This window comes from Salvia hispanica, chromosome 2, assembly GCF_023119035.1.
Source record: "Salvia hispanica cultivar TCC Black 2014 chromosome 2, UniMelb_Shisp_WGS_1.0, whole genome shotgun sequence".
In the NCBI taxonomy this organism is placed as follows: domain Eukaryota; kingdom Viridiplantae; phylum Streptophyta; class Magnoliopsida; order Lamiales; family Lamiaceae; genus Salvia; species Salvia hispanica.
Genome location: NC_062966.1, coordinates 16,515,852 through 16,541,887, shown reverse-complemented (window position 1 = coordinate 16,541,887; position 26,036 = coordinate 16,515,852). Strand labels below are relative to the sequence as shown.

At 37.1% G+C, this 26,036-nt stretch overlaps 6 protein-coding genes and 1 non-coding gene across 8 annotated transcripts; 2 read left to right on the top strand and 5 right to left on the bottom strand.

Moving 5' to 3' along the window:
* Positions 1-97: 97 nt before the first annotated feature.
* LOC125208729 lies at positions 98-291 on the bottom strand. The gene has a single exon (XR_007174209.1). It is a non-coding gene; the product is annotated as a U2 spliceosomal RNA (small nuclear RNA).
* A 188-nt stretch (positions 292-479) lies between these two features.
* Positions 480-2,932, bottom strand: LOC125204511 (aluminum-activated malate transporter 4-like). Its single transcript, XM_048103187.1, has 6 exons — positions 2,432-2,932; positions 2,230-2,367; positions 1,886-2,149; positions 1,672-1,808; positions 1,442-1,588; positions 480-1,355 (listed from the first exon to the last, which is right to left on the bottom strand). Exons 1-6 carry the CDS (start codon positions 2,760-2,762, stop codon positions 702-704), a joined length of 1,671 nt encoding a protein of 556 aa, XP_047959144.1. The 5' UTR covers positions 2,763-2,932; the 3' UTR covers positions 480-701.
* Positions 2,933-3,418: 486 nt separating this feature from the next.
* LOC125203823 (60S ribosomal protein L13-1) lies at positions 3,419-5,229 on the bottom strand. Its single transcript, XM_048102294.1, has 5 exons — positions 5,101-5,229; positions 4,501-4,613; positions 4,254-4,387; positions 3,836-3,994; positions 3,419-3,741 (listed from the first exon to the last, which is right to left on the bottom strand). Exons 2-5 carry the CDS (start codon positions 4,604-4,606, stop codon positions 3,520-3,522), a joined length of 621 nt encoding a protein of 206 aa, XP_047958251.1. The 5' UTR covers positions 4,607-4,613; positions 5,101-5,229; the 3' UTR covers positions 3,419-3,519.
* Positions 5,230-7,181: 1,952 nt separating this feature from the next.
* LOC125204173 (late embryogenesis abundant protein At5g17165-like) lies at positions 7,182-9,217 on the bottom strand. The gene is made up of 2 exons (XM_048102746.1): positions 9,042-9,217; positions 7,182-7,692 (listed from the first exon to the last, which is right to left on the bottom strand). Exons 1-2 carry the CDS (start codon positions 9,137-9,139, stop codon positions 7,428-7,430), a joined length of 363 nt encoding a protein of 120 aa, XP_047958703.1. The 5' UTR covers positions 9,140-9,217; the 3' UTR covers positions 7,182-7,427.
* Positions 9,218-13,398: 4,181 nt separating this feature from the next.
* On the top strand, positions 13,399-13,785 carry LOC125206374. The gene has a single exon (XM_048105636.1). The coding sequence runs from the start codon at positions 13,399-13,401 to the stop codon at positions 13,783-13,785; it is 387 nt and encodes a 128-aa protein (XP_047961593.1).
* Positions 13,786-16,391: 2,606 nt separating this feature from the next.
* LOC125206055 (protein MODIFYING WALL LIGNIN-1-like) lies at positions 16,392-18,649 on the top strand. 2 transcript variants are annotated; one of them, XM_048105339.1, is made up of 3 exons: positions 16,392-16,615; positions 17,604-17,806; positions 18,009-18,649. In XM_048105339.1, exons 1-3 carry the CDS (start codon positions 16,514-16,516, stop codon positions 18,334-18,336), a joined length of 633 nt encoding a protein of 210 aa, XP_047961296.1. In that variant the 5' UTR covers positions 16,392-16,513; the 3' UTR covers positions 18,337-18,649. The 2 variants fall into 2 exon arrangements, with proteins under 2 accessions (XP_047961296.1, XP_047961297.1); XM_048105340.1 differs by having other exon boundaries at positions 16,535-16,668.
* On the bottom strand, positions 18,628-20,656 carry LOC125206054 (cell division cycle 20.2, cofactor of APC complex-like). Its single transcript, XM_048105337.1, has 4 exons — positions 20,333-20,656; positions 19,968-20,231; positions 19,614-19,883; positions 18,628-19,531 (listed from the first exon to the last, which is right to left on the bottom strand). Exons 1-4 carry the CDS (start codon positions 20,432-20,434, stop codon positions 18,806-18,808), a joined length of 1,362 nt encoding a protein of 453 aa, XP_047961294.1. The 5' UTR covers positions 20,435-20,656; the 3' UTR covers positions 18,628-18,805.
* Between the last annotated feature and the right edge of the window lie 5,380 nt (positions 20,657-26,036).

Here is a 26,036-nt window from a genome sequence, read left to right as displayed (position 1 = left end):
CAATTAGAAGCGGTGGCTCATATCGCAAAAATTAAGAAAGCTCTAAATAGTGCTGCCTCCTTAAAGTATAAAAAAACCAGTTTTTATACTAAAATTGGTGGGGTGCGCCAGGCCCATGCAATAGTGCAACGCAAAGACGACGCGCGAAAGCCCAGATAGCAAGCTATTAATGGACTTTCCCCCTCAAAAGATAAATTTAATATCGTGTGAGCCGATGGCCCACATATCAGATATTAAACTGATAAGAACAGATACTACACTTGATCTTAGCCAAAAGGCCGAGAAAGGTATGAGTTTTCCGTATTCTGGCCCATCATCTTATACTACATCTTCTCCTCTTCCTTCTCTCTACACATTCGATGTGGGATAACTCTCACCACAGCTTCTTCACCTATATATATAAATTAAGCTATGCTTGTTACTGATAATAAACCAACAATCTATGAAATTATTTTTCCCAAACATAAACCTCAGTAACAAAATCCAATTCAAAGGTAGTACAGAATGATTAAACAGTGAGCCTTGGAATACTATACAGACATCATTCTAGTTACTTGATTCTATCAAAAGTTCACATTTATATGGGAACAATTCACCCTAAATTGCCTTACGAATGGAGTATCTGATTGTTTCTGGTTACTTGATTCTATCAAAAGTTCACATTCTAGTTACTGATAATAAACCAACAATTCACTTGATCATCATACAAGTTCTTGGACTGTATTAGTTTTGGAGCACAAGCATTTGAGCACTCCAGAGAAGAAACCACAGCTCGTTTTCGTTTCCATCGTCTCAACCGGCTCCCTGAACTCAGCCTTCTCACTGAGCTCCTCGAATGAGTGAATCAGGTTGTGAAGCCTGGCAACAAACTCGATCAACAAAGAGGTAAAAGTTGCTAGAGACAATGCACTCGCGCTTTCATATGTCCGAATTTCACGTTCGTTGGAGAGAGAGGGGCGCGAAGGCCACATTGTCTGCTGCTTAAAGACGTCCTCTCCAGAATCCACATTGTTTGCAGTAACTAGTGTCTGAGTTGATTGCTGGTTGATTGAACTGAGAGACTTGACCAAGAAGGGCTTGTTTTCGTTCTCTTTCAGTTCACGAATCATCTCTGGGTCGAGATTCCCAGGCCGTCTGTCGCTATCCCAACTATCTGCGTTTACTAAGAGATAGGATCTCTGGTCGATCATCATCTGCAAATTCTCAGCAGCATCATGAATATCTGCAAGAGGGTCTTCTGAACTTAATTTTTCCATGTTTTCGACTTTTTCACTAAGCATAGTCAGAACTTTAGCTCCTTCGGTACCAACTCTCTGAATACCTTCCTTGAAAACTTGTCTTAGTTCAGAAGGTGCCTGCAGAGCGAGTGTGTCAAAACGAAAGAAAACAAGCAATGGTAGATAGAAGCGATACAAAGAAAACATAAAGCTTTGAGCAATACCTGTATTTCTGAAAGAATACAGCCGTGCATCGCCATCACCGTGAAAGCACAGTGCCTCAGAGCACCGCTGACTTTTACGAATTCGCTCCAAGGATAGTTCAACATTTTATACCGGCCATGAGGTGGTTCCCATATAGCGAACCCCAGCTGTGAAAAACGACAGTTACAATCAACGATTGATCCCCCACATGTTGTGATGCTGAGAATGGAGATATAAAAGGCATACTAACCAGAGCCTCCTCTTGGCTAGTGGACTCCACAGCAGTTCTGTAGCCCTTGTAAAGAGGATCATCAGAAGCCTGGTAGACTAAGATTTTTGATGGTATTCTCTCATACTCAACACTTTGCAAGTACATATTCACACAACCTGTTTTCCAAATACATTAATTTATGCATAACAAAAGAAATACTAGTAATTGAACAAGAAGTGGATCCTGACTTGACCTTCCAAAGACGTGGCGACCCCTTTAATGTTCTTGACAACCAGCTTGTGCAAATCTTCACCAGACCAAATAGGGAAAATGCATACATTCATGACCAAACAAACAGCAGCACCAACTGCAATCAGCACCAATCTGGAAACAGCAGTCTGAACAAACTCCAATGGATCAGACACCAGAACGATGCAAAATGTCAGCATGAACACCCGAAATCCATATTCGTACTGCTTCACAGCCGGATGCTGCTTCAAATAACTACACAAGAAACCTGAGGCCCACACAAACCATAAATCACCAATCATAAAACCATTCTTCAATTAAAACTAAAATACGAAATAAGAAAGTGACCTGCAACAAAAATACTGATGACAATCACAGCTTCTGAAATTAAACCAGCAAGCTTGGCCAATTCTGCAATCCCTAAAGACAGTGCACCAGCAGAGAAAGTCCCCAACGCTCGATTAAACCCTTTGTTCAACGTCGCCCCTACAAAATCACGTTTGATTTGACATTACAATTTACATCACACAAGAAATCATGTGATTATTACCTATGCTGAACTCAAAGACAACGACGACGGTGAGGATGGCCCAGATGGAATGCTCGGTGATATAATTGGAGGGCTCGTTGAAGAAGATGAGGAGAGAAACCAGACAGAGAGCGCAGCCCGTTTTGGCAGCGAACATCGCTTTTCTCGGGTCAGATCTTCCCATAGCATACGCGCTAACCGCAATATCTTTGAGGCTCTTCCACAAGCTCTCGAAAAGCCAGCCCTCATGTTTCACGTCCGATTCAACCTCCGAATAGTACTTTCTCGACAGCAGCCGCTCTCTCCCTCTCTCTGAAAAGCTCCGTCTCAGTGACCCCAAATTACCAGCCATCCTTTTTACTATGAAAAAAAATCTCTGCGACAACTCTAACTTAGAGTTAACTAATGGAGTTCATGTGTAGGGCGGTTGGGAAAGTTCCCAAGTTAGGACTGTTGTTGATTTCGAATCTATATTTGTTGTACGGATGTAAGGATATGAGAGTTGATAATTTTAACTTTTTTCGCCAGGAAGATTAGTCGAAGGTGATCAATTTGTCCGTTTGTATACAATAACTGAGTCTTATTTATATATATATGCAATCAAATCCAAGAGAGAAGAGGAGTCAGCTCAAATATCTATCAAGTCTAGGTAACGATAACAGAATATAACTGTCAATCTATTATTCTCTTTTATTAACACTGAAATAAATTATTCAGATCAATATTAATATAGATATAAGAGGATGAGAATCATGAGATAATCTCGCATCTTCATAGAAAATTTATTTTATATACCCATTTCTTCGAATAACCAATAATCCCCAACTACAACGCGTATTGGATACGCAAGTAAAACAGAAAATCAACCGATATTCGAATACATTTAATTAATTTAGAGTTGAAATAATTCAATCAATCAACGATTAAGGAGTGAAGTTCTTGAATTCATACTCTTAAATAACAATATTAACTACAAATTCTAAAATAGTCCGAGAACATGGCTCGTTCTTGTCAAAACTCTTTTCAGTATAGATTACTAGTGTCAAAATTCAGGCAAAACACAAAAATATAAATATAAGAAACAATGCAAATCCAACAATTTAATTGTTTTACTTCTTCTCTTCCTTCTCCGCCTCAGCCGCTCTCTTGGCCCTAACACCGACATGGCGAGCATTCGTCCTCTCCAGACGCAGCTTGTCGTATGCCTTGAACGATTTCATCTCTTCTGTCACCTTAACAAGATCCATAGTCGGCTTCTCGCTGATAATAGGCATGTAAGACCCAGCAACTTGTGTGGCTGTAGCCAGCTCCTCTGGAGTAGAATCACCTGCCTAAAAAAAAGCGAGACAGGAGTGTGTGCTTAAGATGGTCTGCAATGACTAGAAAGAAAAAAAAGAAGCTTCATCCATTCAAGGCTCGTTTTACCTTGAATTTGCGAACACGTCTTGGGAAGACAACGAGCTTAGCCTTGAATGTCTTCAGTCTCTGGACATTAGTCTGGAATCCCTCCAAAGAGCTATTTCTTCTGCGGTGATCAACAGAGATGCCAATAGTTGGGGCAAGTTTCTTAGGGACGCCTGCAGCCTGGTTGTTACAATATAAGTAAAAGCAAATTTAGAAAACGAAAAAAAAAAGAGGCAAACCTATTACTGAGGCTAAAACAGGGAATCATGTTGGGACGCTACAATCATATGCATTACAATGGATTACTAAATTAAAATTAAATGGAAAACAGTGTTAGTTTAGCATACTACCTGAGTTAATAACAGCATACATAAATCTTATTAGCAACAGAGTAAATCAGATGGTCTCAGTTCAATCAAACAGAGAGGAGTTCACTCACCTTAAGCTCTTCAAGAGAAAACCCCCTGCCAGCTCTGACTTTCATGTTGTACTTGAGTGTTTGACCGCGGACGACAGGGCGCAGGGGTCCAGCAGTTGGCCTGGGAAAAATCTTAACAGCTTTCACTTGTCGTGCTGAAAATAACAGTTAATCAGTTGCGGATAACTTGGAGCAGAAATGGTGGAACTCACAAATTTGGATTCCAAAAACCAGTCAAATAAAGAATGAAATACAACGAAATGATTACCAGTCCTTCTTCTGGCCTTTCGGGCAGGCTGGTTAAACCATGTTTTCACATAGTTTTGCCAATGCTTCTTGAAATGCCCATTTGGGATAACATTGTTATGCTTCATGATTTACCTAAAGCAAACAAGAAGAAAACACTCGCCATTAAGGCCAAAACACCATCTAGCAAATTAACTGAAAACTAGGCAGAAAAATGGGGTAAAAACGGCGACACCCAACATAACAAATTCATTATCAATTAGGCTACTGATTTCAATGAAATAACCAATTTGCATACACATGCTAAAAAATTAAGGCAACAAAAGATAAGCATGAAAAGGGGTTTCAGCTGAGCAAAGCAAAACGCAGCTAGGGTAGGTCCTGTGGTAGTATAATGGTTGCAGGATTTAACGATAACATTAGAGATATGGTGCAAAATTGAGCACCATAGTTCATAGTTCATAGTTCATAGTCATGATAGCGTTTTGGCACAGTAACCACCGATTTATGGTGTATCAAAATCAAACATGCTTTTTCAGTTTATGAAAATTGGATGTAAATGCAATTTTCATCCAATCCCTACTTGTTTTGAATATTCGAATAGAGCAACGGAGAAATGTACCTGATTCAATTTGGCGACGAGGAGAGGTTGGGGAGAATTTGGGGAAGAAGATGAGAAGTGAGAATGGCGGCTACGAAATGAAATCTAGGTTAACATGCACTATTTCATTGGGCTCATTAGTAAATTAATTGGTGGGCTAAAATTTTTATTCAATATACCTATAGTTAATTGGAAAATGAGAATCTGAGATTTAGGATATATTTTTATCCAATTTTAATATATCATTATTTATTTATTTATACTTAATCAAATTAATTTATACTAACTTTTGAAATAAGATACTCTAATTATCTTTTCTTGTAAAATTATATTTAACAATAAAAACATAATACATAAGTGGTCTTACAAACGGAAATCATATTTTAAATGCATAAAAATAAATAAAAGATGAAGAACAGATTATAATAAAAAAATGAAAAATCTAATCTAATAATCCTTAAATCAGAATCAGATCCCCATATATTATCGGAGAATGGACAATATGATCTAGTTGCATAGTCATTTGGTTATTTTTATTGTTGAAGTCTTTTCTTAAAAACGTCTTCTTTCAGCTTTAAAATAAGTATGACTACGAGGATTGTCTATGGAGTATAAGTTCGTACTCATTATTTTATTTTCTTCTCTCGCTGATTTGAGTTCATCATCATATGTTTGTTTGTCTTTTGCCCGTACTTATTTGCACAATTTTTTTTCTAGAGCAACAATTTGAGATTTCATGTAGTAATATTTTTCTTTTAGGTAGTTTTTCATGTTGATAAACTTTGATGAAAACTAGTCACTAGCGACATACTCCCACCACATCATAACTATGAAATTAAAACGTAACTTGATTGTCATGCAAAGTAGCATGAGCTTGAGATTTTGAATTTAGAAGAATAAGTTAAACCTTTAGCTTCATTGAATTCATCTTGCCCACCCTTTTAAGATTCTTCTATTGATTGAGATGTCCTTAATCCTTATGAATGAATCTTGTGAAATTTGCATATAAAATTGACAAAAAATGATGTTTTTATTCTATGTATTGTATAACTTTCTCTACAAGTTGACATTTTGAGAGGAAAAGATAAAGATGACGATAGAAATGGAAATAAAGTTGAGATGGTTGGAGTGTTGTGTTTTCTTATATTTATAGATGTGAAATAAATGGCACTTTTGAATAAATAACTAGGATTTATTTCTACTTTCATGATTAATGACTAAGATAAATACTTCGACTGTAATACTTTTTTACTTTTTTTTTTTTGAACAAATAGCTGAGATTCATTCCTATTTTAAGATCAAAAGCACATTGTGTGTGGTTTTGTAATATCATTATAAAATTGGGCCCAATACTTGTGGTCCATCTGAGAAGGCCCAATATATTCATAATTTATTTTGGGCCTCCATTTTTTAAATATAGATAACCCAAATGCTAATAGTTAAAAGCATTTATAAAAAATACTACTCCCTAGTATGTTTTTTTAATTATTTCACTTCAGCTGAGTCATTCATTTTTTTTAGCAATAATTTTTTTTTCTCTTATTTTATTCTCTTTATTATTTTACATTTTTTCTTTCTATTTTATTTTCTATTTTTTTACTTAACTCATTCAAAATATTTTTTCTTAAATTCCGGGTTGAAAAGAAATGTCTCTACGGGGAGGGAGCACTATAAATGGACTTGTTTTAACATTTACCCGATTACTTTATACACATGATCATTATGCTATATAAGCAAAGTGAGGCTTAACTTTTGCCTAATAGAAAAGAAACTCTGCCTAATTTAGAGTGACATATATTGGTCAGTGGTCAGCAACAACCTCCTAACTCTAAGCGAGGTTTCAACAACAATTACTCGTGTTTAATTGTATAATCATGTTTCTGTTTATTTATGGTCTGATAAATACCAATAATCAGATACGTGACACATTTAGGTCATGTAACTGAAACAAAAGGGCACATCATTTTGCATAGAGACCGTTACATCTCTAGCAATTCAAGGAGAGTGTGATGGACTATCCTCTTTAAGTTACTATTGAATTCCATCCTCACATTTAGAGAGTCTAGGTTATTGCTTTACCAATATTTGACTACAGCATTTCCTAAAATACAAATAATAAACTTCTTTCATAACAATAATAAAGGGATGTAGCTACAACAACATCCACTATTTCCATAACAGAACATAGTAACATCATTTTATTACAAGCAACTTCTCCCCCAGCCACACAAGTATACATGTATATATGTATATATATTGACCAACAACAAATCAGTTATTTAAATTCACTTTATATAAATCTTGATTAACCTACTATAGGGGAGTGAAGAAGTTGCTGCTTTTTGGTCTCAATGATGGATTGGCTTCTCAAGGTCCTCTAGAGGGCGGAAGAAAGCTTTCTGCTCCAACACCGAGCCTGCAACCGATCTTGAATGCAACCCGCGTTCGACCCCAAGAGCTGGCTTGTGATCCTTTGCAGGGCCGAACACTCCAGTCTGAGGGTGAGGAGACCAGTAATGCTCAGGCTGGGGTGGTATTACATCATCCGGGACCAAAGTCGCCCGGATGTGCTCCTCAGGGTTCTTCTCGTACACCGACACGTGGACACTCCTCCTGCATATACATTACATTAATCATATTTACACCTTCAACAAAAATAGATTTTTAACTATGCCGGTTGATCATTTTGCAGTTTGCTGCCTAACTCAGACCAAAGTCAATAATGATAATTAAATAATAATCCTGTAATGAGGTCTGGGAGATAATTAAACAAGAACCCAATATTAAATTACATGGCCGTCAAATTTAGACTTTAGCTTATGATCAAAGTCAAAATGAGTACGCCTAACATGGGATACCAGATCAGCAAATTAGAAGCAATTAATACATATAAATAGGTAGTCGATACAAACTATGTACAGGAGCAATATTTAACAATAAATGATAACATTATTATTCAGCTGAATTTCTAACTTTATCAACTCCAGCCAAACACCCTAGCTAGCTAAGACAATCAAAACACAAGCAATCAGGTTTATAAGGTGAAAACTGAAGATGACTACAACTTAATCACATATATACCTTAATTTCACATCTGTTTTAAAAAGGAAAGAGATGGATTCATTTCTGAATGTAGGTGCTGCAAAAAAACTCTATATCTGAAGAAAAGGTGCATCTGATCTGACTAGGCTAACTTAAGTCATAGTCAATTTATCATGCATCAAGCGGCTTTCTACGTATCAGGAAGATGAGTAGAAAACAAGAAAACCGAGTTAGGCCACAAAGTTGGCCCCAATAACCTATGCTAGAGATCTTTAAGTGTAATTTACTGCTCATGTGATGCCCTTATCGATCCTAACTAACCTACCAAATAGGAAGGAACTAGTTTCATAAGATTACAGTGATATTTTACCGGTCGACAATATCAATATTTTAAGCCTGTAGATTCATTGAGTGGCAAATTTCGCATTCAACAACAAGCATAACAAGAAGATTATGTTATGCATGAGCTTTACCTCATGATGCAGCTCTATTTTAGTTTAAATCTGCATAATATTACTTTGAAATTTCTCCATTAAAATACATATCAATATACTAAACTTAACAAAAATTCCGCATTTAGCTTACTTAAATCTTTATCTGCACAAACTAGAGATACACAATAGTAGATCCTAAATTATGCTGCAATGTATCAATCCCCAATAAAATCAGAAAAACCATTCCAATTACTGTAGCAGATTTAGGGATGAATTGTGTACGTAATTAGAAATTCGGAATATGAATTTTTCAGCGAAGAAACACTAGCACAACTCCGATCAGAAAGAGGAAACAAATTCACAAAATTTAGAAATCATAGACGGAATTTCTCCAAACACGTGCACAGAAACAGAGCAATCCGCCATAGCCACGCAGTGATGCATCAGAACACACACAATTCAAAAAAAAAAAAACGCACAACACACCTAATGGAGAGTGAAGGAATGAGAGAACGGATCTGGCCGCCAACCAATCGCTTTCCGAAGCTCGCCAGTCTGGAAACCTGCAAATAGTTAGCTGCCATACAAATAGTAAAGCTTTCTTTTAGAGAGAGAAGACACTTTGAAGAATGAAGGAGTAATATTGAGTGCTGAAAATGTGAAGGGAGAGTCGCCCCTTTTATAGCATGCGAGGTACGTGTGTTTGTAATCCAAACAGAATATTGCGTTTTGATTCCCGCCTTGGCACCTAACCCGCATCCACTTCCGTCAAATTTATGGACCGACATTTAACGGAATCAGGAAAGGCGCTGTTTGGATCGTGGAAATTAATTATTCTCATTTGCATCAAATTTAAGTAGTTCTTTTAAATTGTATATTTGGTTATTTCTTCGAACATCGAGAATAGGAGATGCCGAGATCAGATCCAATTTTCCTAATAAAATAGTAACAATTCTACACGCTTTATTATTGTTGTTCATATAATTTCAGATATTGGATTAGTGTGTCATGGTACAATCATCGGACAAGTGGGAATTATCCAAATAAAGAGAGTACAATACGTGGATCCTACAACGGCGTTATCCGCTGGGACTGTTCTAGTAACTACTCTAACGGTTTGCAATTGATGACTAAATTACATTTATGCCCCTCCAATTGCCTACACACTCTAATTAATTATACTACAAATTTGATGGAATATAACGTGACAATTAATTTTATATAAATAATTTAGAGAGTGGAATGGTCAGTAAAACTACTCTGGGCTTTGAGGTCTGAACTCAGGCTTATGCATTTGAATATATGTAACTAAAGTAGAGTATAGTATTCTTTGTTGTAACTTAGCAAATCATATTCTCTGAGAATATTAATCGCACAACTATAAATAAAGTTTTGGTTTGTGAAAGAAATGATAATATACTAATGCAAATTGGGGATATGAGAAATAGTTGTATTGAGTGTTTGGTAAGTTAAATGAGAAAAATACACTGTATTTTATTTTGCATAATTTTTTTTATGTAGTAATTATTAGCCGATTAAATAGTGCATCAATAATTCTATTGTTTAGTATACCCAATACGTATGGATTTCAATGATTGTATTGTTTAGTACATCAATACCTATTTAAATGGAGTACATATAAATGATATTGTCGGTTCAAAGATTTGACAAATAATCTCATAATGTTATTAATTTAGTAAACAGGCCAGAATATTGCAGTATTTGAACTATATAAACTGTCAAGCTCCCAATATTGACAAATAGATTATGTATGAATAGAACATTTGTTGTGAATTGTTAAATTAGAGTTTTTGACTTTGAGACAAATCTCAGCACTAAGGTATGGACCATGACATGCGATGGATTCTCCATTCAAAATTATATTTAACATTAAACAATTGGATCAAACTTCTCTACGTACTATTAATCACGGTCACGGCTCATCGTGTTAAAATCGAATCCTTAATTGCTTATGCCAAATGTTAAGAAGTATTTAAGTAAAAAAAAGTTATTTAGTAGGAGTACACAGAAAATATAACTTGTTTATTTCCTAAGATATGTTTAGAACAAATAAAATTTTCCAAAAGAAAAGTTGTTTTCATACTAAACTCGAGCGAGTTTGATAATTTCTGTACATTTTGCTATACACTCTCAATTATTTATTTTCCTTTTAGTACCTTTTAAAATTAGCAGAAATATTCTTGGATCAGTCAATCAGATAATTACTGCCCCGTCCTAAACAATGTGTAACATTTTTTTTCGGCACTTAATTTTATATTTATTTTATAATAATATCAGACTAATTAAAGGTGTTTAACCATATAGTGTTGAGTATATAACCGCTATAATGTCATCGACGGCAAATTAATCAGACTTGATTCCGTTACTTCCGTTTCCCATATAGTACTAAAGGTCAAAACATGGATAAAAAAATTCTATCCTTACTTTCAACATACTAATATTTGAACACAATAATTTCCTCATAAAAAATAGGTGAAATATTTGTAGTCAACAACCGTGTCCAATCCGTGGGTCACACAAAAACAATAAAAGTGATTGATAATAATGAGATTAATTTTTCCAATTTTACTTAAAAAAAAAAGGAAGAGAAATCTATTAGGAGTACAAATTATGGACTAATTATTTCAGTTATCATATTTAGAACAAATAAAAAAAATGGATAACAAAGCACAACTTAATTAAAAGGGAAAACGTTTTTCTGATAGCTCCTTCTTGAGCGAATTAAGGGACGTGAGTAATAAAATCTTTTTATAAGCAAACAGACATTAATGTACCATCAAAAGCCATTCAATGATCGAGCAACATCAAGATATTGGCTCCTTCATAATAAATATAGGAACATACGTAGTAAGCTCTTTGACATACATTCAACACAAACATAATCTTTTTTCATAAGTCATGAGACATTAGACTTATGTATGATTGTTCATAAATATATGTACTTGATACAGTTAATTGTTCATAAATATATAGAGATACATAATTAAGCTATAGTATAATAAGTTCAAGCCTAGATTTAATTATATGAGCATTGTGCTCTTCATAAGACGATCGATATATGATTGTTATGCTCTTTGTGATTAATATGTAAACATGCTTTCGGTTTAGCCGGGTGAATTACGGTTCAAGAACGATGGTGGCTTTCCAACTACGAGAAACATGGTTCTAATTCAAGGACGGAGCGACAGAAGCCGGGAACGCAGGCTACATTTGTAAAAGTGAGTAAAGGGTTATGTAAATGGAACAATGCATATTATTAGGCTTTTAAAAATTTTATATATTGCCAATAAATTAATTGTTTTATTTTTATATACTCGAACTGAACTAAACTGAACTAAAAAGTGAAATTTGTCAAAAACTCAAACCGAACTAAAAAAATAAAATTGTTTATTTTCATATACTTGAAAATTTTAATTTTCAATTTGGTTAGATCGAATATTTAATTTTATTCACCCCTAAGTCTAGCCTTGTGCGAAATGGGTTTTCTACAACCCAAATGACAGTTCGAACCCTTGTCCCATTTTCGTTTCCTCGGTTTCTTTTGTTTTGTTTTCATTTTTTACATTTTAATTAAAAATAATTTGAATTGAATTCATTGATTCGGTTTTTAAATTATGGTATATTTACGATTCAATTACTACAAATTATGTGCAATTTAAATATTTTAATAATGAACTCCATATATACTACTCCTTATGTACTTTTAAAGTTTAATGATTTTCATATTTCAATAAAACCACGGATTAATTCATTATAATATATAACAGACTAAAATGAAATACTAGGAAAGAAATGAATAAAAAGGACTGATGAATAATTAAGGAAATGAATGTTGGGTAGTTGATAGTATTTTTTTTCTTAACTAAAGAATGGGGTGAAGAATGGTGTGGGACCTATAAATAGTGAAGGTTAATGATCAATTAAGGGGCGTGCATTATAAATGAGCGCTATGGATGACATAAATATCGGCACATACTTGATGTGTTTAAATTTTTATTAAGGTTTTGGGACTATTTTTTTACAACATGTCGTAATTGAAAATTTTGATATATATCAAACTTGCAAATAAAAAACTGAACCAAAATCAAAATTTGTTCCCAATAAATAAATAACTATAAGATCATGATTTAATTTGCCTACATAGTTCACTTTTAAAGCAAGAAGTTAAAGCATACATGTCAAAGAGGAATTAGAGAGTCGGAGACTGTTGATCATATTATTTTTGGAATGCAGGTGTTCAAGTTGTCTTTGGTATTTCGGTTGCTACTGATGGAATTTATTCTTCTGCTTGGCCAAAGATTTCATCGCTGGATGGCACACCTTTCTTCAACTTTGATATAAAGTTATGGACCTCCATTTTCTACGTGATATATAGTATGATACTTCTGATTGCTCAAAAATAAAGTTATCTTTCAGAAGATGGATCCTTCTAGATTTGTGGCTTAAAGGGTGGTGTCCAAAATTTTCCTTCCTACCATAATAAAGTACAAGTAGCTGGTCCAGATTAGAAGATAGTAAGAGCATCATCAACGGAGGACGTCAGCTGGGCGTCGGACCGGCGTGCCCGACGTCCGCGGCCAACGTCCGCCATTGGGGAAGGAAGCGAGGCGGACGGACATCCCGTGCGGACACGGGAGTTCCGTGACGTCCGTCGCGAAGCCTACGGGACGTTCGCCGCTGTGGCATGCGGACGGACGTCGGCGGCGGATGTCCGATAATATATTTTTTTTCAAACTCTATATATGCGGCTCGTTAAACTTCATTTCATTCGCACCACTTGTGTTAACAAGTTTCTCTCTCTCTCTCTCTACGTTTCTTATCAATGGCAAGTGGAAGTGGTAATGGTAGTGGTACGGGTGGTAGCGGTGCTCCAGATTGGCGCCAGATCGTTAGGGATGAGCTGCGTGCCGTTACGTCTAGGGAGATAAATCGGGCGTTACAAGCGGCCATGCAGCAGCAGCAACAGCCGGCGGTACCTCGACCCATCCATCATCGAACTCAAATACCTCGGGACCGCATCGCTGCACACCATCGGTTGTATGTCGATTACTTTGCTCTAGAGCCGCGGTTTGGGGACAACTCATTCCGCCGACGTTTTAGGATGATGCGTCCACTGTTTCTTCGTATTGTTGGAACTTTAGAGCGTCAGTACAAATATTTCAGGATCAGAGAGGATGCAGTCGGTAAACCCGGCCACACGCCCATTTAGAAGTGCACGGCAGCAATCAGGCAGTTGGCACACAGAGGTACGACCGACATGTTCGACGACTACCTCCACATCGGCGAGTCGATTGTCCGCGAATGTCTGGAGTTTTTTTGTCAAGGCATTAGAGAGATATTTGAGGATACCTATCTTCGGAAGCCTACCCCCCAAGACTGCCAGGATCTGATGAATATGCACGGGACTCAGCACGGGTTTCTGGGAATGTTGGGCAGCATAGACTGTATGCATTGGGAATGGAAGAACTGCCCCTCCGCCTGGAAATGGTTGTACACAACCGGTTTCAAGAGCAAGCATCCCACGATTGTCCTTGAGGCGGTAGCTGACTACCGGCTGTGGATTTGGCATGCATACTTTGGAGAAGCCGGTTCGAACAACGACGTCAATGTCCTACAGTCGTCCCCCTTTTTAACGACCAAGAACTTGGTGTTGGTCCGGCTGTCAGTTTCGTCGCCAACGGCAACCAGCACAACATGGGCTACTATTTGGCGGATGAGATTTATCCTATGTGACCCGTCTTCGTGAAGACGATCAAATGCGCATTTGAAGATAAGAAGAAATACTTTGCGGGTCGTCAGGAGTCAGCGCGCAAGGATGTGGAGCGGACATTTGGTGTGCTCCAGAGTCGATGGGCGATAGTGAGGGGTCCATCGCGGTTGTGGCATATGGAATGCATCGCTGATGTCATGTACGCATGAATTATCCTGCACAACATAATTGTCAAAGATGAAGCTACAACACTGACTGATTGGGCCAGTTATGATGATAATGGTGTCAGTCCAAGCCACGGTGTGGCCACCCCCAGTGGACGTATGGGGGTACCCCATGAAAGGGCCGAGCGGGTGCGTGCGTTTGGCGACATGCGCCAACGACAAGCCCATATTCGACTCCAGAACGATTTAATTGGAGAGCTATGGTTGCGTCGGGGTCATCGTTAGGGATGTTCGTGAGTGTAATTTGATGAAGTTGTTTTTTTTTTTTATCTAATGAAATTATTTTGCATTTTGTTTAATTCCGTATTCATGCCGAAATTTTAATACCGTATATTGTTTATTAATTCCGTAAATTGTTTAATTTGGTGAATTTGTGAATTTTTTTATTGCGGGAAGTTAGTGCGGGAAGACTATGGGATGTCCGCCACTGTGCAGGGAAGGCTATTGGAAGTCCTAATGACGTGACAAGAGGTGTTTATGGAAAATCTGTCGAGAAGGCTATGGGAAATCCTTCCCCACTGGGGATGCTCTAAGATAGCAAGTTTAGAACCAATAATGCAAACTTCGGTTCATTGTACTTTTATTTCCGTGAATGAGTACGTGTTTTTGTGTACTTGTGAAAGAGCATATGTCCTCATTTTATTGGTTGTTTTGATAGTACTACTAAAGAGCGTTTTTTTTGGACTGTGTTAGATTGAGATTATAATCTGTGGTCTTCCATGTTCACCAAATTTTTTTATAAAGCCTTTTGATTATCGAAATTCGAAATAGTTTGATAAAATTAAGACGCATTGAGGGAAGACAAAAAGAAGCAATTATTTATTTCTTGTCTCTGACATGCAAAATTGGAGGTAATCAAGTCATGCACCGACAACCCACGAGTAAGTGACAGATTATATAAGATCAGATACTACTCTCCATTTGATATAAGTGCGACATTATAATTTAGAAAGACAATCTCTAAAAATAAGCTTTGGAGTTATAATACAGTTTTACTACTACTATAGATTAAAAGTCTTACTTTCCCTTTTCAGTTTGTTATAATGAAAATATCATATTTTTATTTTTGAAAACTATCTCTATTACATTAATATAAAAATTAGTACTCCCCCGTTCCATAGTAATAGAGGCAAAACTTTAGGATTAGCCTGCAAGGGTTTAGCGCAGTTGGTTCCGGGGGAGCAGATATTACTACAAGGAGCTGGATTCGAATCCCACTACTGGCGTGTGGGAGCTTCCATCTCTCAGGCACAAGTGTGAGGCCTTGGGAGATGGGCTCCTGTCAGGACAGTGGGTTGAAGGCCTCCTCTCTAACGGGCCGCTGTGTACCCTGATTGAACCCCCACTCACAAACCCCGTCGGGCCGGGGTGTGGGAGCGGCCAGGGTGACCGCATCACCTTTTGCTACAAGGAGGCAAAACTTTTCGGCACGGAGATTAAGAAAAATTGTGTTAGGTGAGTTAAGTAAAGAGATAATAAAGTGGAAAATGAAAAAGGTAGAGAGATGGAGAGAGAAAAAAGTAAGAGAGAGTAAAGTAGGTGTGGAAAAATGTGTTGACTTTTACTTAAAAAGGAAAATGACTCTATTACTATGGAACATGCGGAAATGGAAAAACGCCCCTATTATTATGGAATGGAGGGAGTATTATTTTCTCTCTTCATCATTTAACATAAAATAAATTTTTTTTAAATCATCATAACATAAATATGACATCTTCCGTGAGACGAAAACAAATAGAATATTATTTCAAATAAATAGGATAGGTCCCTAATTCAATTATATTTATGTATGAAAAAAATAAGTAAAATCCCGTAGCCACTGCAAAGGGAAAGTTAGACTGAAAAAAATCAGATAATATAAAACTAATAATACATGCTACAGCAGCAGCAATAATAGTTGCTTCAGTTCCACACATAGCACAAACCGGAGATTTCGCCAGTTCAATGTCGTCGGCATTTCGTTGATTAGAGAGAAGAAAATCTCGAGGGAGAAAATAAAAAAAATGGAGGAGAGAAGAAATGTGATTCTAGTATGCTCTGTCGTTGGATTTCTCGGGCTGCTTTCTGCCGCGACAGGCTTTGCTGCGGAAGCTAAGCGGATTAAGGTGTGTGGATTTGATATAGTAGCAATTACTTCGGAATCATGAAGATTTACAGAGTAAGAAGTTAGTAGTATGATTTATTTATTGGATCAGATTCAGACCACAAAGTTTTGCTTCTCATTTTCTCCCCTTTTTGGTGAGGATGGATGAATTAATTAATTGCATATTGACTAAACAAAATGACAGTTATTCTTCCGTGATTGAAATCTATCATCGGCAGATTTGGTTTGATCATTAATGTTTTATACTACTAATAAACTAGAGCTTCCAACTTCTAGGCTCTAGCTTAGTTTTAGTTTAGCAATTAAGCAGTCAGCATCAACGGATGTTTGAAGATAAAATTATGACTAATTAAGATTGTTGTTGTGATTTTTGGTTGGATGATATTAGATGCTGTTTGTGTAGGCTGAATCTAGTCTAGCAGTTTCATATTTGCTCTATGTTCCATATCTAAGTTAATTGCTTGATTGCCTCACTAAAAGGGAAGGAAGGTTAAAAGTGATTAGATGGTGATGTTAAGTGAAAATGCACAAACTGAGTTTGTTGATTGTAATATCCATGAGTTTACTTGGACTTGTGATTTCATAGTAGCAGCAATGTCAAGCAAATGATACTGGTTGACAAATTTCCAACCATATGATGAACCTGCAGTCAGTCCCATTTTCTCCGATTTTATCCATCGTCAGTGTATCATCTTGCTCTTTGCTAGAAAGTAGCACGTTCTCTCTAAAGCTGAATTGCTTGTTTCCTATGGCCTAAATATATATCCGTCAACCAGAAAAGTTCTTGACTGTTGCAGTACCTTGCTTGACGATTTAGCTCATTACAGATGAAATGCGCATTTAAACAAGTCAAGTGGTTTGGTTTATATTGTGATTTAGGTGGACTGACTTTGGTATAAAGAAATGAGTACTGTAGCGATCAATTGAAAATTTTAGTTCTGGTAGTTATTATCAGTTGCAGTTAATTGGTCATTTGTTTGTTTTTGTAGGTTGATCAGGTCCAGAGTCCCTCTCCTGAAGAATGTATATATCCCAGAAGTCCCGCCCTAGGCCTTGGATTAACGGCGGCAGCCACTCTCATGATTGCTCAAATTATCATAAATGTTGCAACTCGATGCGTTTGTTGTAGAAAAGGCCCACATCAGTCAAATTCAAATTGGACTGCAGCTCTGGTCTGCTTTATTGTTTCCTGGTAACTAAACCATTTACAAGTTTCTTCACTGCCATAGTTTTTGGAAATGAACAAATAACACCAATGGGCATCAGGAACAATATATATACATCAACCAGGATTGGATTGATGAACTTCTGAGGAATAAAGTTAGAATCCAATCTTGAGCTTATAATAAGTTTTGTTTGTTCGTTTATAATCAATTTTATAATTGCATGTGCAGGTTTACATTCGTCATAGCATTTCTGCTGTTGCTTACTGGTGCAGCTTTGAATGATGAGCATGGTGAAGAGAACTTGTACTACACCAACTACTACTGTTATGTTGTGAAACCCGGTGTTTTCGCTGGAGCTGCTGTGCTGTCCCTTGCCAGTGTCATTCTGGGGATAATATATTATCTTACCTTGAATTCAGCAAATAACAGCAACAATGCATGGGGTGGTGCACCTGTCCCTCCCCAAAGTCACATTGCAATGGCACAACCTCAGTTTCCTCCTCAAGATCCTTTATTCGTGCACGAGGACACTTACATGAGGCGCCAATTTACATAGTTCACCCTGCAATCAATGGTGCTCAACCTCAGTTTCAGTTCGTGCACAAGGAATCAATCACAAAGGATACTCAAGATCCTTCATTCGTGCAACCTCCTCAAGATCCTTCATTCTTGCACAAGGAAGGACACTCACACTAGGCGCCAATTTATGTAGTCATTGTCTATCACTATGCCAATTTGTTAGAAAATGTTATGATCTTGCTTTCATGTCTACACAGTGTGATTTGAGAATGTGAAAATATATGGTAGGTACCCAAAAAAACTGATCCCCGTAACAATTTTTTTCAAATTAAAAAGATGCAGTTACCATATATTATTGATATTTTCAGAAGTTTTGGATTGTCACGATGGGTGACTAAGCCGGCAAGAAGAAACACATGTATAAATTACAACTATTTACCACATACGTATATATATAATATATGTACATAAGTTCTGTATCAACCATATTTCTCCATTGCCACCGATCATCTGATGCGGTTCAAGTGAGCGAATGGCACTGAGTTTGTCTTCTGTGCAGGCTTAGAAGCAACTTCAGGTGTCCCAAAAACATTCCAAAATCGAAGAGTCTCGTCTCCTGCTGCAGATGCAACTGTGCACCCATCTGGGCTCTGCGCCATATAAAGAACTCGAGAGGTGTGCCCAGTGAGTTCAGCCATCTTCACCATTGATGGATACTTCCACAGAGTAAGCTGATTGTGTGTAAAACCATGAGAACTGAGCAGTTCGCGCTCGTTTTTGTTCCACAAAAGAGCACAGACTTGTGAGCCGGTGTCCACTGAGTTCACACACGCGCCAGTGTGTGTGTTCCAGAACTTGATGCACCTATCTCCAGCGCCTCCACCGGATGCCAGTAGGTTACTCTGAAAGGGACACCATGCGAGTGCTTTAACAGCAGCGGTATGCTCCTCGAGCCTGTGAAGCCACTGAGTAGGAGCATTAGATGCTGCCATGGATCTGTCCCAGATTTGGAGGACGTTGTCGTTTCCACCACTAGCCAACTGCTGGCCAGATGCTGACCACTTAAGCCCACAGACTTCTTGGTCATGTCCAGTATAAGTTTCAACAATGTGCGACCTCACTCTCACATCATTGTTGAAAATCTGACCATCCATACCTCCGGTTGTCAGGATGTGATTGTTCCAGTCCATGGCACCAACTCGAGCTCTGTGCCCTCCTTTCAACGTTCGCAGCTGCAGCACCATAATAAAACAGAATGAGTATTCGACTTCTTGAAAGATGACACAAAACAGAATGAGTATAAAGGCAACTCACCAGTCTATTAGAGGTGGAATCCCATAACTGAACTTCAGAGTTGTTGAGACCGACAGCAATATGCCTTCCATCAGGAGCCCATTTGACAGTGGTGACAGGGCCACACTCATCATCGATAGTAACGAGTTCGGAGGTAGCTCCATCAGAAGCATCCCACAAATACACAGTGTGTCCAAGAGCGATGGAAAGAACATTGCTGCTGCCCCAGTCCAATAGATTCAAGTAATAATCATCTATAATGTCAGGGGCATCTAGTGTCTTCTCAGAAGTCTGCACACAAAGATATCCAATTCAGTAAGTTATATTGCAACCAAAACTACATGAACAATCAATCTGCTCTTCATTAGTATTCACCTGAGGAATGTGACGGCGTGGTTTGGCAGATTTGAGTTGGTGAGATGAGAAATCACTGGGGATCGCCTCAACTGGGTTTGGTGGTTTGTTCTTGAAAGCCAAAATCCGAGTTCTGTTCATGTTGAAGGTTTCTGCAAGCTGCTTCCTGTATGCTTCCCTGGATGGAGAGGCGCTGGTAGATGGATTTGGATTTTCCTTACCTGTAAGCATGTAATTAGCATAGTCGAAATCCATCGCCGACCTATTCGGTATGAAGCGATCCAACTGCATCAAAACAGTCTCTTATCAGGAATCATTCAATCAACAAATTCAAACAAATCTAGCGGATACAAAAAAACATTTTCGGAAAGAGTAAATCAACATACATTCTCCTTGGAATTTCTTCTCTGCAGGAGCTTCTCTTGCAGGGGGAGTTGCGATTTACCCTTGTTCGGTGTGGAAGATGTGTTCATGTTTCCTGTTTCCATATGTTAGCACAAAACACAATAACAATAGCAGATATAGATACACAAATATAAAAATAATCGAATTCCTGCAGCAGAAGAAGAAGAATCGGTATACAACATCAGTTTAAAAATTGGATTAGTTAGACTTAGAAAAACAATTAACAGAGAGAGAGATCGATTGAGATTTGAGCACAAGAGATGATTGGAATGGTTGTTGGTGAGGAACCTTTTTGATTTGGGATCTTATATAGTTTGTGATTAGGGTTTTGCGATTGCGGGGATTCATGTAAGAGGTGGCTAACGGTCATTTGTAAAGGAAAAGAGCCGTTGCTACTAACTTTTTTTATTAACAATAAATAAGAAAGGTTAGCGCAATTAATCGACAAAATTATACAATTTCATCCTTAATATTTTTTTCCTTATAAACCTGTGTGGTTCGTTTTAATTTTGTATCCAAAAGTTTCTTTTTTTACTTCGATGCTTAATGAAATAGTTTTAAGGGTTATTTGCCTCTAAATACATCAACTTTCACAATTTTTTGATTTTTCTCCCGAACTTTATTTTTTGAATATAAATGCATGAACTTTAGAGTTTTCTAGTTTTTTCCCAAATTAAAAAATCAAAGCTGACGTGGCAAATTAAGGCTTATGTGGCAGTTGTAATTTTGATTAAATAATTCAAATAACTAAAATATTTAAAAATAAAATTCCATGTCATCATCTTTTTTAGTTATTCAAATGAAAATTACAACTGCCACATAAGCCTTAATTTGCCACATTAGCTTTGATTTTTCAATTTGGGGAAAAACTAGAAAACTCTAAAGTTCATGCATTTATATTCAAAAAATAAAATTTGGGGGAAAAATAAAGAAATTGTGAAAGTTCATGTATTTACAGGCAAATAACCCTAGTTTAGTTTTAATGTGAAAATTAATACTGTGTACAATGATATTTCTCGGCAAAATACATTCTTAGGTCCTTATACTTTAGTCAAAATGTTTATTAGGTCCTTGTACAATTTTTTCGTTTTAATAGGTCCTTATACTTATGACAATATTTTATCAGGTCATCGTACAATTTTTCGTTTTAGTAGGTCCTTATACTTTTATCATAACTTTCATTAGGTCCTTGTACAATCTTTTATTTAATAGACTTTTTTACATTTATCTTGGATAATAATTTAAATCTATCAATATATAAAGGGAGAGTTGTTGGGATATTAACAGAAATGCCATTATATGTCATTTTGGCGGGAAAATGAATGAAAAAGGTGAAAAACTCGGTTATATCTCTATAAATCAGATGTCAGTACAATTTGTGTGCATATCACGATGCAGATTGTGCATTTACCAAAATCTTAAACCAAGTGCAGTCAGGCATCTATCCTACTCCTACTAATTTTAAAAGAAATGGCTTCTACTAGAAGTTTTGTACTACTACTATAAAACTGAGTTTGTGGAAGAACAGAACCATCGGTACTTATATTTCTCTTTCCAAATTTCCTTAAGTTATCTACTCAGTCTCATGTGAAGAAGACAAATAACAAAGTGAACTGGAAGAGAGGAGTGCATGGTTGTAGAAGAGCAGCAGTCGCAGCCGGCGGTTTCCGGCAGACCAACCCCAGAGGAGGCGACTATGTTTTGCTCCTTCTCTATTTTCTCTATTTGTATTCGTGTATAAAATGTAGGTGAGCAGAAAAGCGGCGGCAACAATGGCAACATCGGACATCCAAGACTATGGCAGAGAGAACACGAGAGGGGAAAGGAGGTAGATGGCAGAGCTACCTTCAAGCACTATGATTCGCCGTCGGTGGCTCTAGGCTGAGAAGAACACTGGACCTTCCTTGATAGGATTTAGGTTCCCTATCGAGAGGTTTGTAGAGCACGCGAAGATTGAACGGAACAAAAGAGGATAAACCTAGTTGAAGTGCTAGGGTTTCGGAACCAAGAATGAGAATAGAAGTTAATTCATATTTCTCAATGAATGAAAATGCTATAGAATTCTATTATTTATAGAATTCTAAACTTAAAAAGTATCTTGCTAATCAAGCAAGATAATTAAATAAAAAGATTACAATAATTAAGGATAACCAACTAAAATAAAAGATACTATAAATCAAATCAAATAAAAGATACTGGAGATGATTTTTGACGAGATTCACTAAATCGGGGTCCCTATCAACTCTCCCACTGTTGAAAACCACCTTGCCCTCAAGGTGGAACATCCGAATTGCAATATTGCAGAAATCCTCAGCGGCTGCTTGCATGTGGAGAAATATTGATAACTTGGTCTCGTTCCCTAGCCATCCATTGGTATCAAAATTCCCATTTTATATTGAGCAATCATCATTGGGAATAAGTTCCATCGAGATTCCCCATTTGTTGGTCCAAAGACCAAGTGGGATTTCATTTATCTCATCAAATATCACAAGTGTAGACAATTGCAATTGTCTATTACTTCTGTCGAAATCGGCATGCCACCCTTTGGGCTCGTTGGATGAGTGACTTCTGATCAATCCAGTGAGTGGTGGTCCAGTCCCTGAATTTTCCACTCCATCCAAATATTTCTGATTTCCTTGTCCAGCTGATGCATTGAATTGCTGAGATGTCACACAACCTTCTTTGATTGCCTCCGCCAAAGCTGGTATGAAGTCTGAAGTCCACAATCCAACAATACCAAATTTTGCACGAAGGGATAGATCCTCTAAACTAGGAACCTTGACTTCCCCAAAATAGGCTACCTTGTCCTCCTCAGCAACATCTAAGCCCAAACTCTCGAGCTTTAGTTGCTCGATATTTGGAATCACATGGTGGGCAGCCATGGCATTAGGAACACCGTCGCACAATGAATTTACCCTCAATTGCTTTACATCCGCCACTAGTGAAGCCTCCTCCGTCAATTCCGGAGCCAAATGAGGATCGACAGCCACCAAAAAATCCGAGCTTCGGATTGCGTTAGCGTCGTCCATCGTCTCATCCAAGTTCCCGAGTGGGAAGACATCGCAAGGGAGCTCATCCCGCACCGAAAATGTGCAAGTATCATTACCAATAACTACAACATCTTCCCTACCAGGAGCAACTAGTTTCCCTTCAATGTCTACTTCCTCACTTACTTTTGATTGTTGGTTCAAGGCAATAGAGAGATCAGCACCATCAATGACATCTAAAGAGGTTTTTCGCAGGGTTGCTAGTCGCCCTTCATATGGATCGGGGTCAAATCGCTCCTTGACTGCCAATAGAAAATCATCCCAACTTTTTCCGGTATTATTAACCGTCCAGTATGCCATCCATTTTGACGCCGGGTGATCGAACAAGTACTTTGTGAGATAAAGGCGATCATCGAGCGGAGTGTAGTGGTGGTTATAGTACCTTTGGATCTTACCGATCCAATCCAGGGCATGCTCTCCGTCAAAACGTGGTGGTTCGAGGCGTGGCATGGAATAAGACTTGAAACCCATCGGTTCCTGCGTGACCGACGGAGGGGGAGACCAACGCTGCGGAGGTGAACGCTCGTCAAGGCTTTCCGGAGCCTCCTCGGTATGCTGTCCGAACTTGGCTAGAAATTCGCCGTGAGCAGCCACTAGACGGCGTAAGTCCATGAGAATCTTGAGAGCATGTTGTTGTGATTCCATAGTTCGGCGAGAATATGAGCGTGAATTTGTGATGTGTAGAAAAATGGAAGACTATAGAGAAAGTTTTTTGATAGATTTTTGGGATAGATTGCGGCGTGAGTTTGAGGATTTTGAAAGACCAATTTCGATGGAGGAAGAGTAATCAATGAAAGCACCAATTGATAGGATTTAGGTTCCCTATCGAGAGGTTTGTAGAGCACGCGAAGATTGAACGGAACAAAAGAGGATAAACCTAGTTGAAGTGCTAGGGTTTCGGAACCAAGAATGAGAATAGAAGTTAGTTAATATTTCTCAATGAATGAAAATGCTATAGAATTCTATTATTTATAGAATTCTAAATTTAAAAAGTATCTTGCTAATCAAGCAAGATAATTAAATAAAAAGATTACAATAATTAAGGATAACCAACTAAAATAAAAGATACTATAAATCAAATCAAATAAAAGATACTGGAGATGATCTTTGACGAGATTCGCTAAATCGGGGTCCCTATCATTACTCCACACCCCGTTACCGCCGGTTTGCCGGAGAAAAGTCACCCCTTCGGTTCTTTCTCTCCCATCAAAAAGCTGAAACAAATTTTGTAATTTATACTTATCTCTTAATTACAAAGTAGGGCTTCAATAAGGGTGGAATGCTTGATTTATTTATTTTTCGTTATGCACATTTTCATAGTTAATGATGAAATAACAGTAGTAGTTGATTGTTTCTCCACATTATCTGAACAAATTTTCTTAAGCAGATTTCACATTCTCTCTTACACGTATCACAATATTAACAGTATGTGTACACCAAAGTGGTCCACTCTTTCATACTTAAATTCATGATTAATCTTATACTCATAGACAGTATGCATTTTAATTATTTTAAATTTTTTTTATATATATCTAAGATATTACAAGCAAAATTAAATGATCTCCTTAAGTTTTAGTTATGTACTAATAGCATCTCCAACCATTCCACTAAACTCAAACTCATTTTAGCATAAATCTCACACTAAATATTGATTTTACTCCAATCATTTACACTAAACTTAAACTTAAAAGAATATTCTCTATATCATGCCTTTTTTACTCACAAAATTTGAAAAAATTTTAGGTTTTGGTTTAGTGTAAACCTAAAGATAGATAATTTTTTCTCAAAAACCAAAAATAGGATTGGTTTTTGAGTACTATTGGAGCTAAATACCTATTTCATTTTAGGTTTTAGTGTACCCTTGGAGATGGTCTAATATAAAAACAATGAAAGGAGTAGAACACACTTAAATGTACTCCCTTCGTTCCAAGATAAGTAATCACAAACTTATTGGCACGGGATTTAAGGAAATGAGGTTTTGTTAGTAAAGTGGAAAGTGAATAAAGTAAGAGAATTATAAAGAAGAGAGAAAAAGTAAGAGAAAGAATACTAAAAAAGGAAATGAGTCACTTATCTTGGGACGCCCCAAAAAAAAATATGAGTCATTTATCTTGGGATGGAGGAAGTATATCTAATATTTTAAATGTAAGATATAACCGTAAACTATATAATAGGAAGAAGAACACCCATACCCACTCTTTTTAATTATTTTAACAATTTGACAATACCAAAATTAAAATAGCAATTTGACAATCGAAGCTAGCTAGCAGTCTATAATTATAAGCAAGCAATTCAAGATATATAGGCAAATAATGGTTTCAAGCAATCTTGGATTAAGATAACAGTTATAATGGTCGAACAGTTATAATTTTCTTTCAATTTTTCAAAAAAAATTAAGAATACTCTACTAAATCCATTTACTTCATTAATTTATTACAATAAATATTGTGATTTATACAACTTTCTAACAGAAATTTGACTGTTCTGATAAAGATGTGTTAAGATGGGTTAAGCATATATAAAGGAAAAAAATGCATGACAGACTAAGGTTGAATCTGCTTTTAAATTTCAAATCCTTATTGGTGATAGGTTGTCATTTTAATTTGTATTGTCATTTTAGTATAACCCACTCCCTATA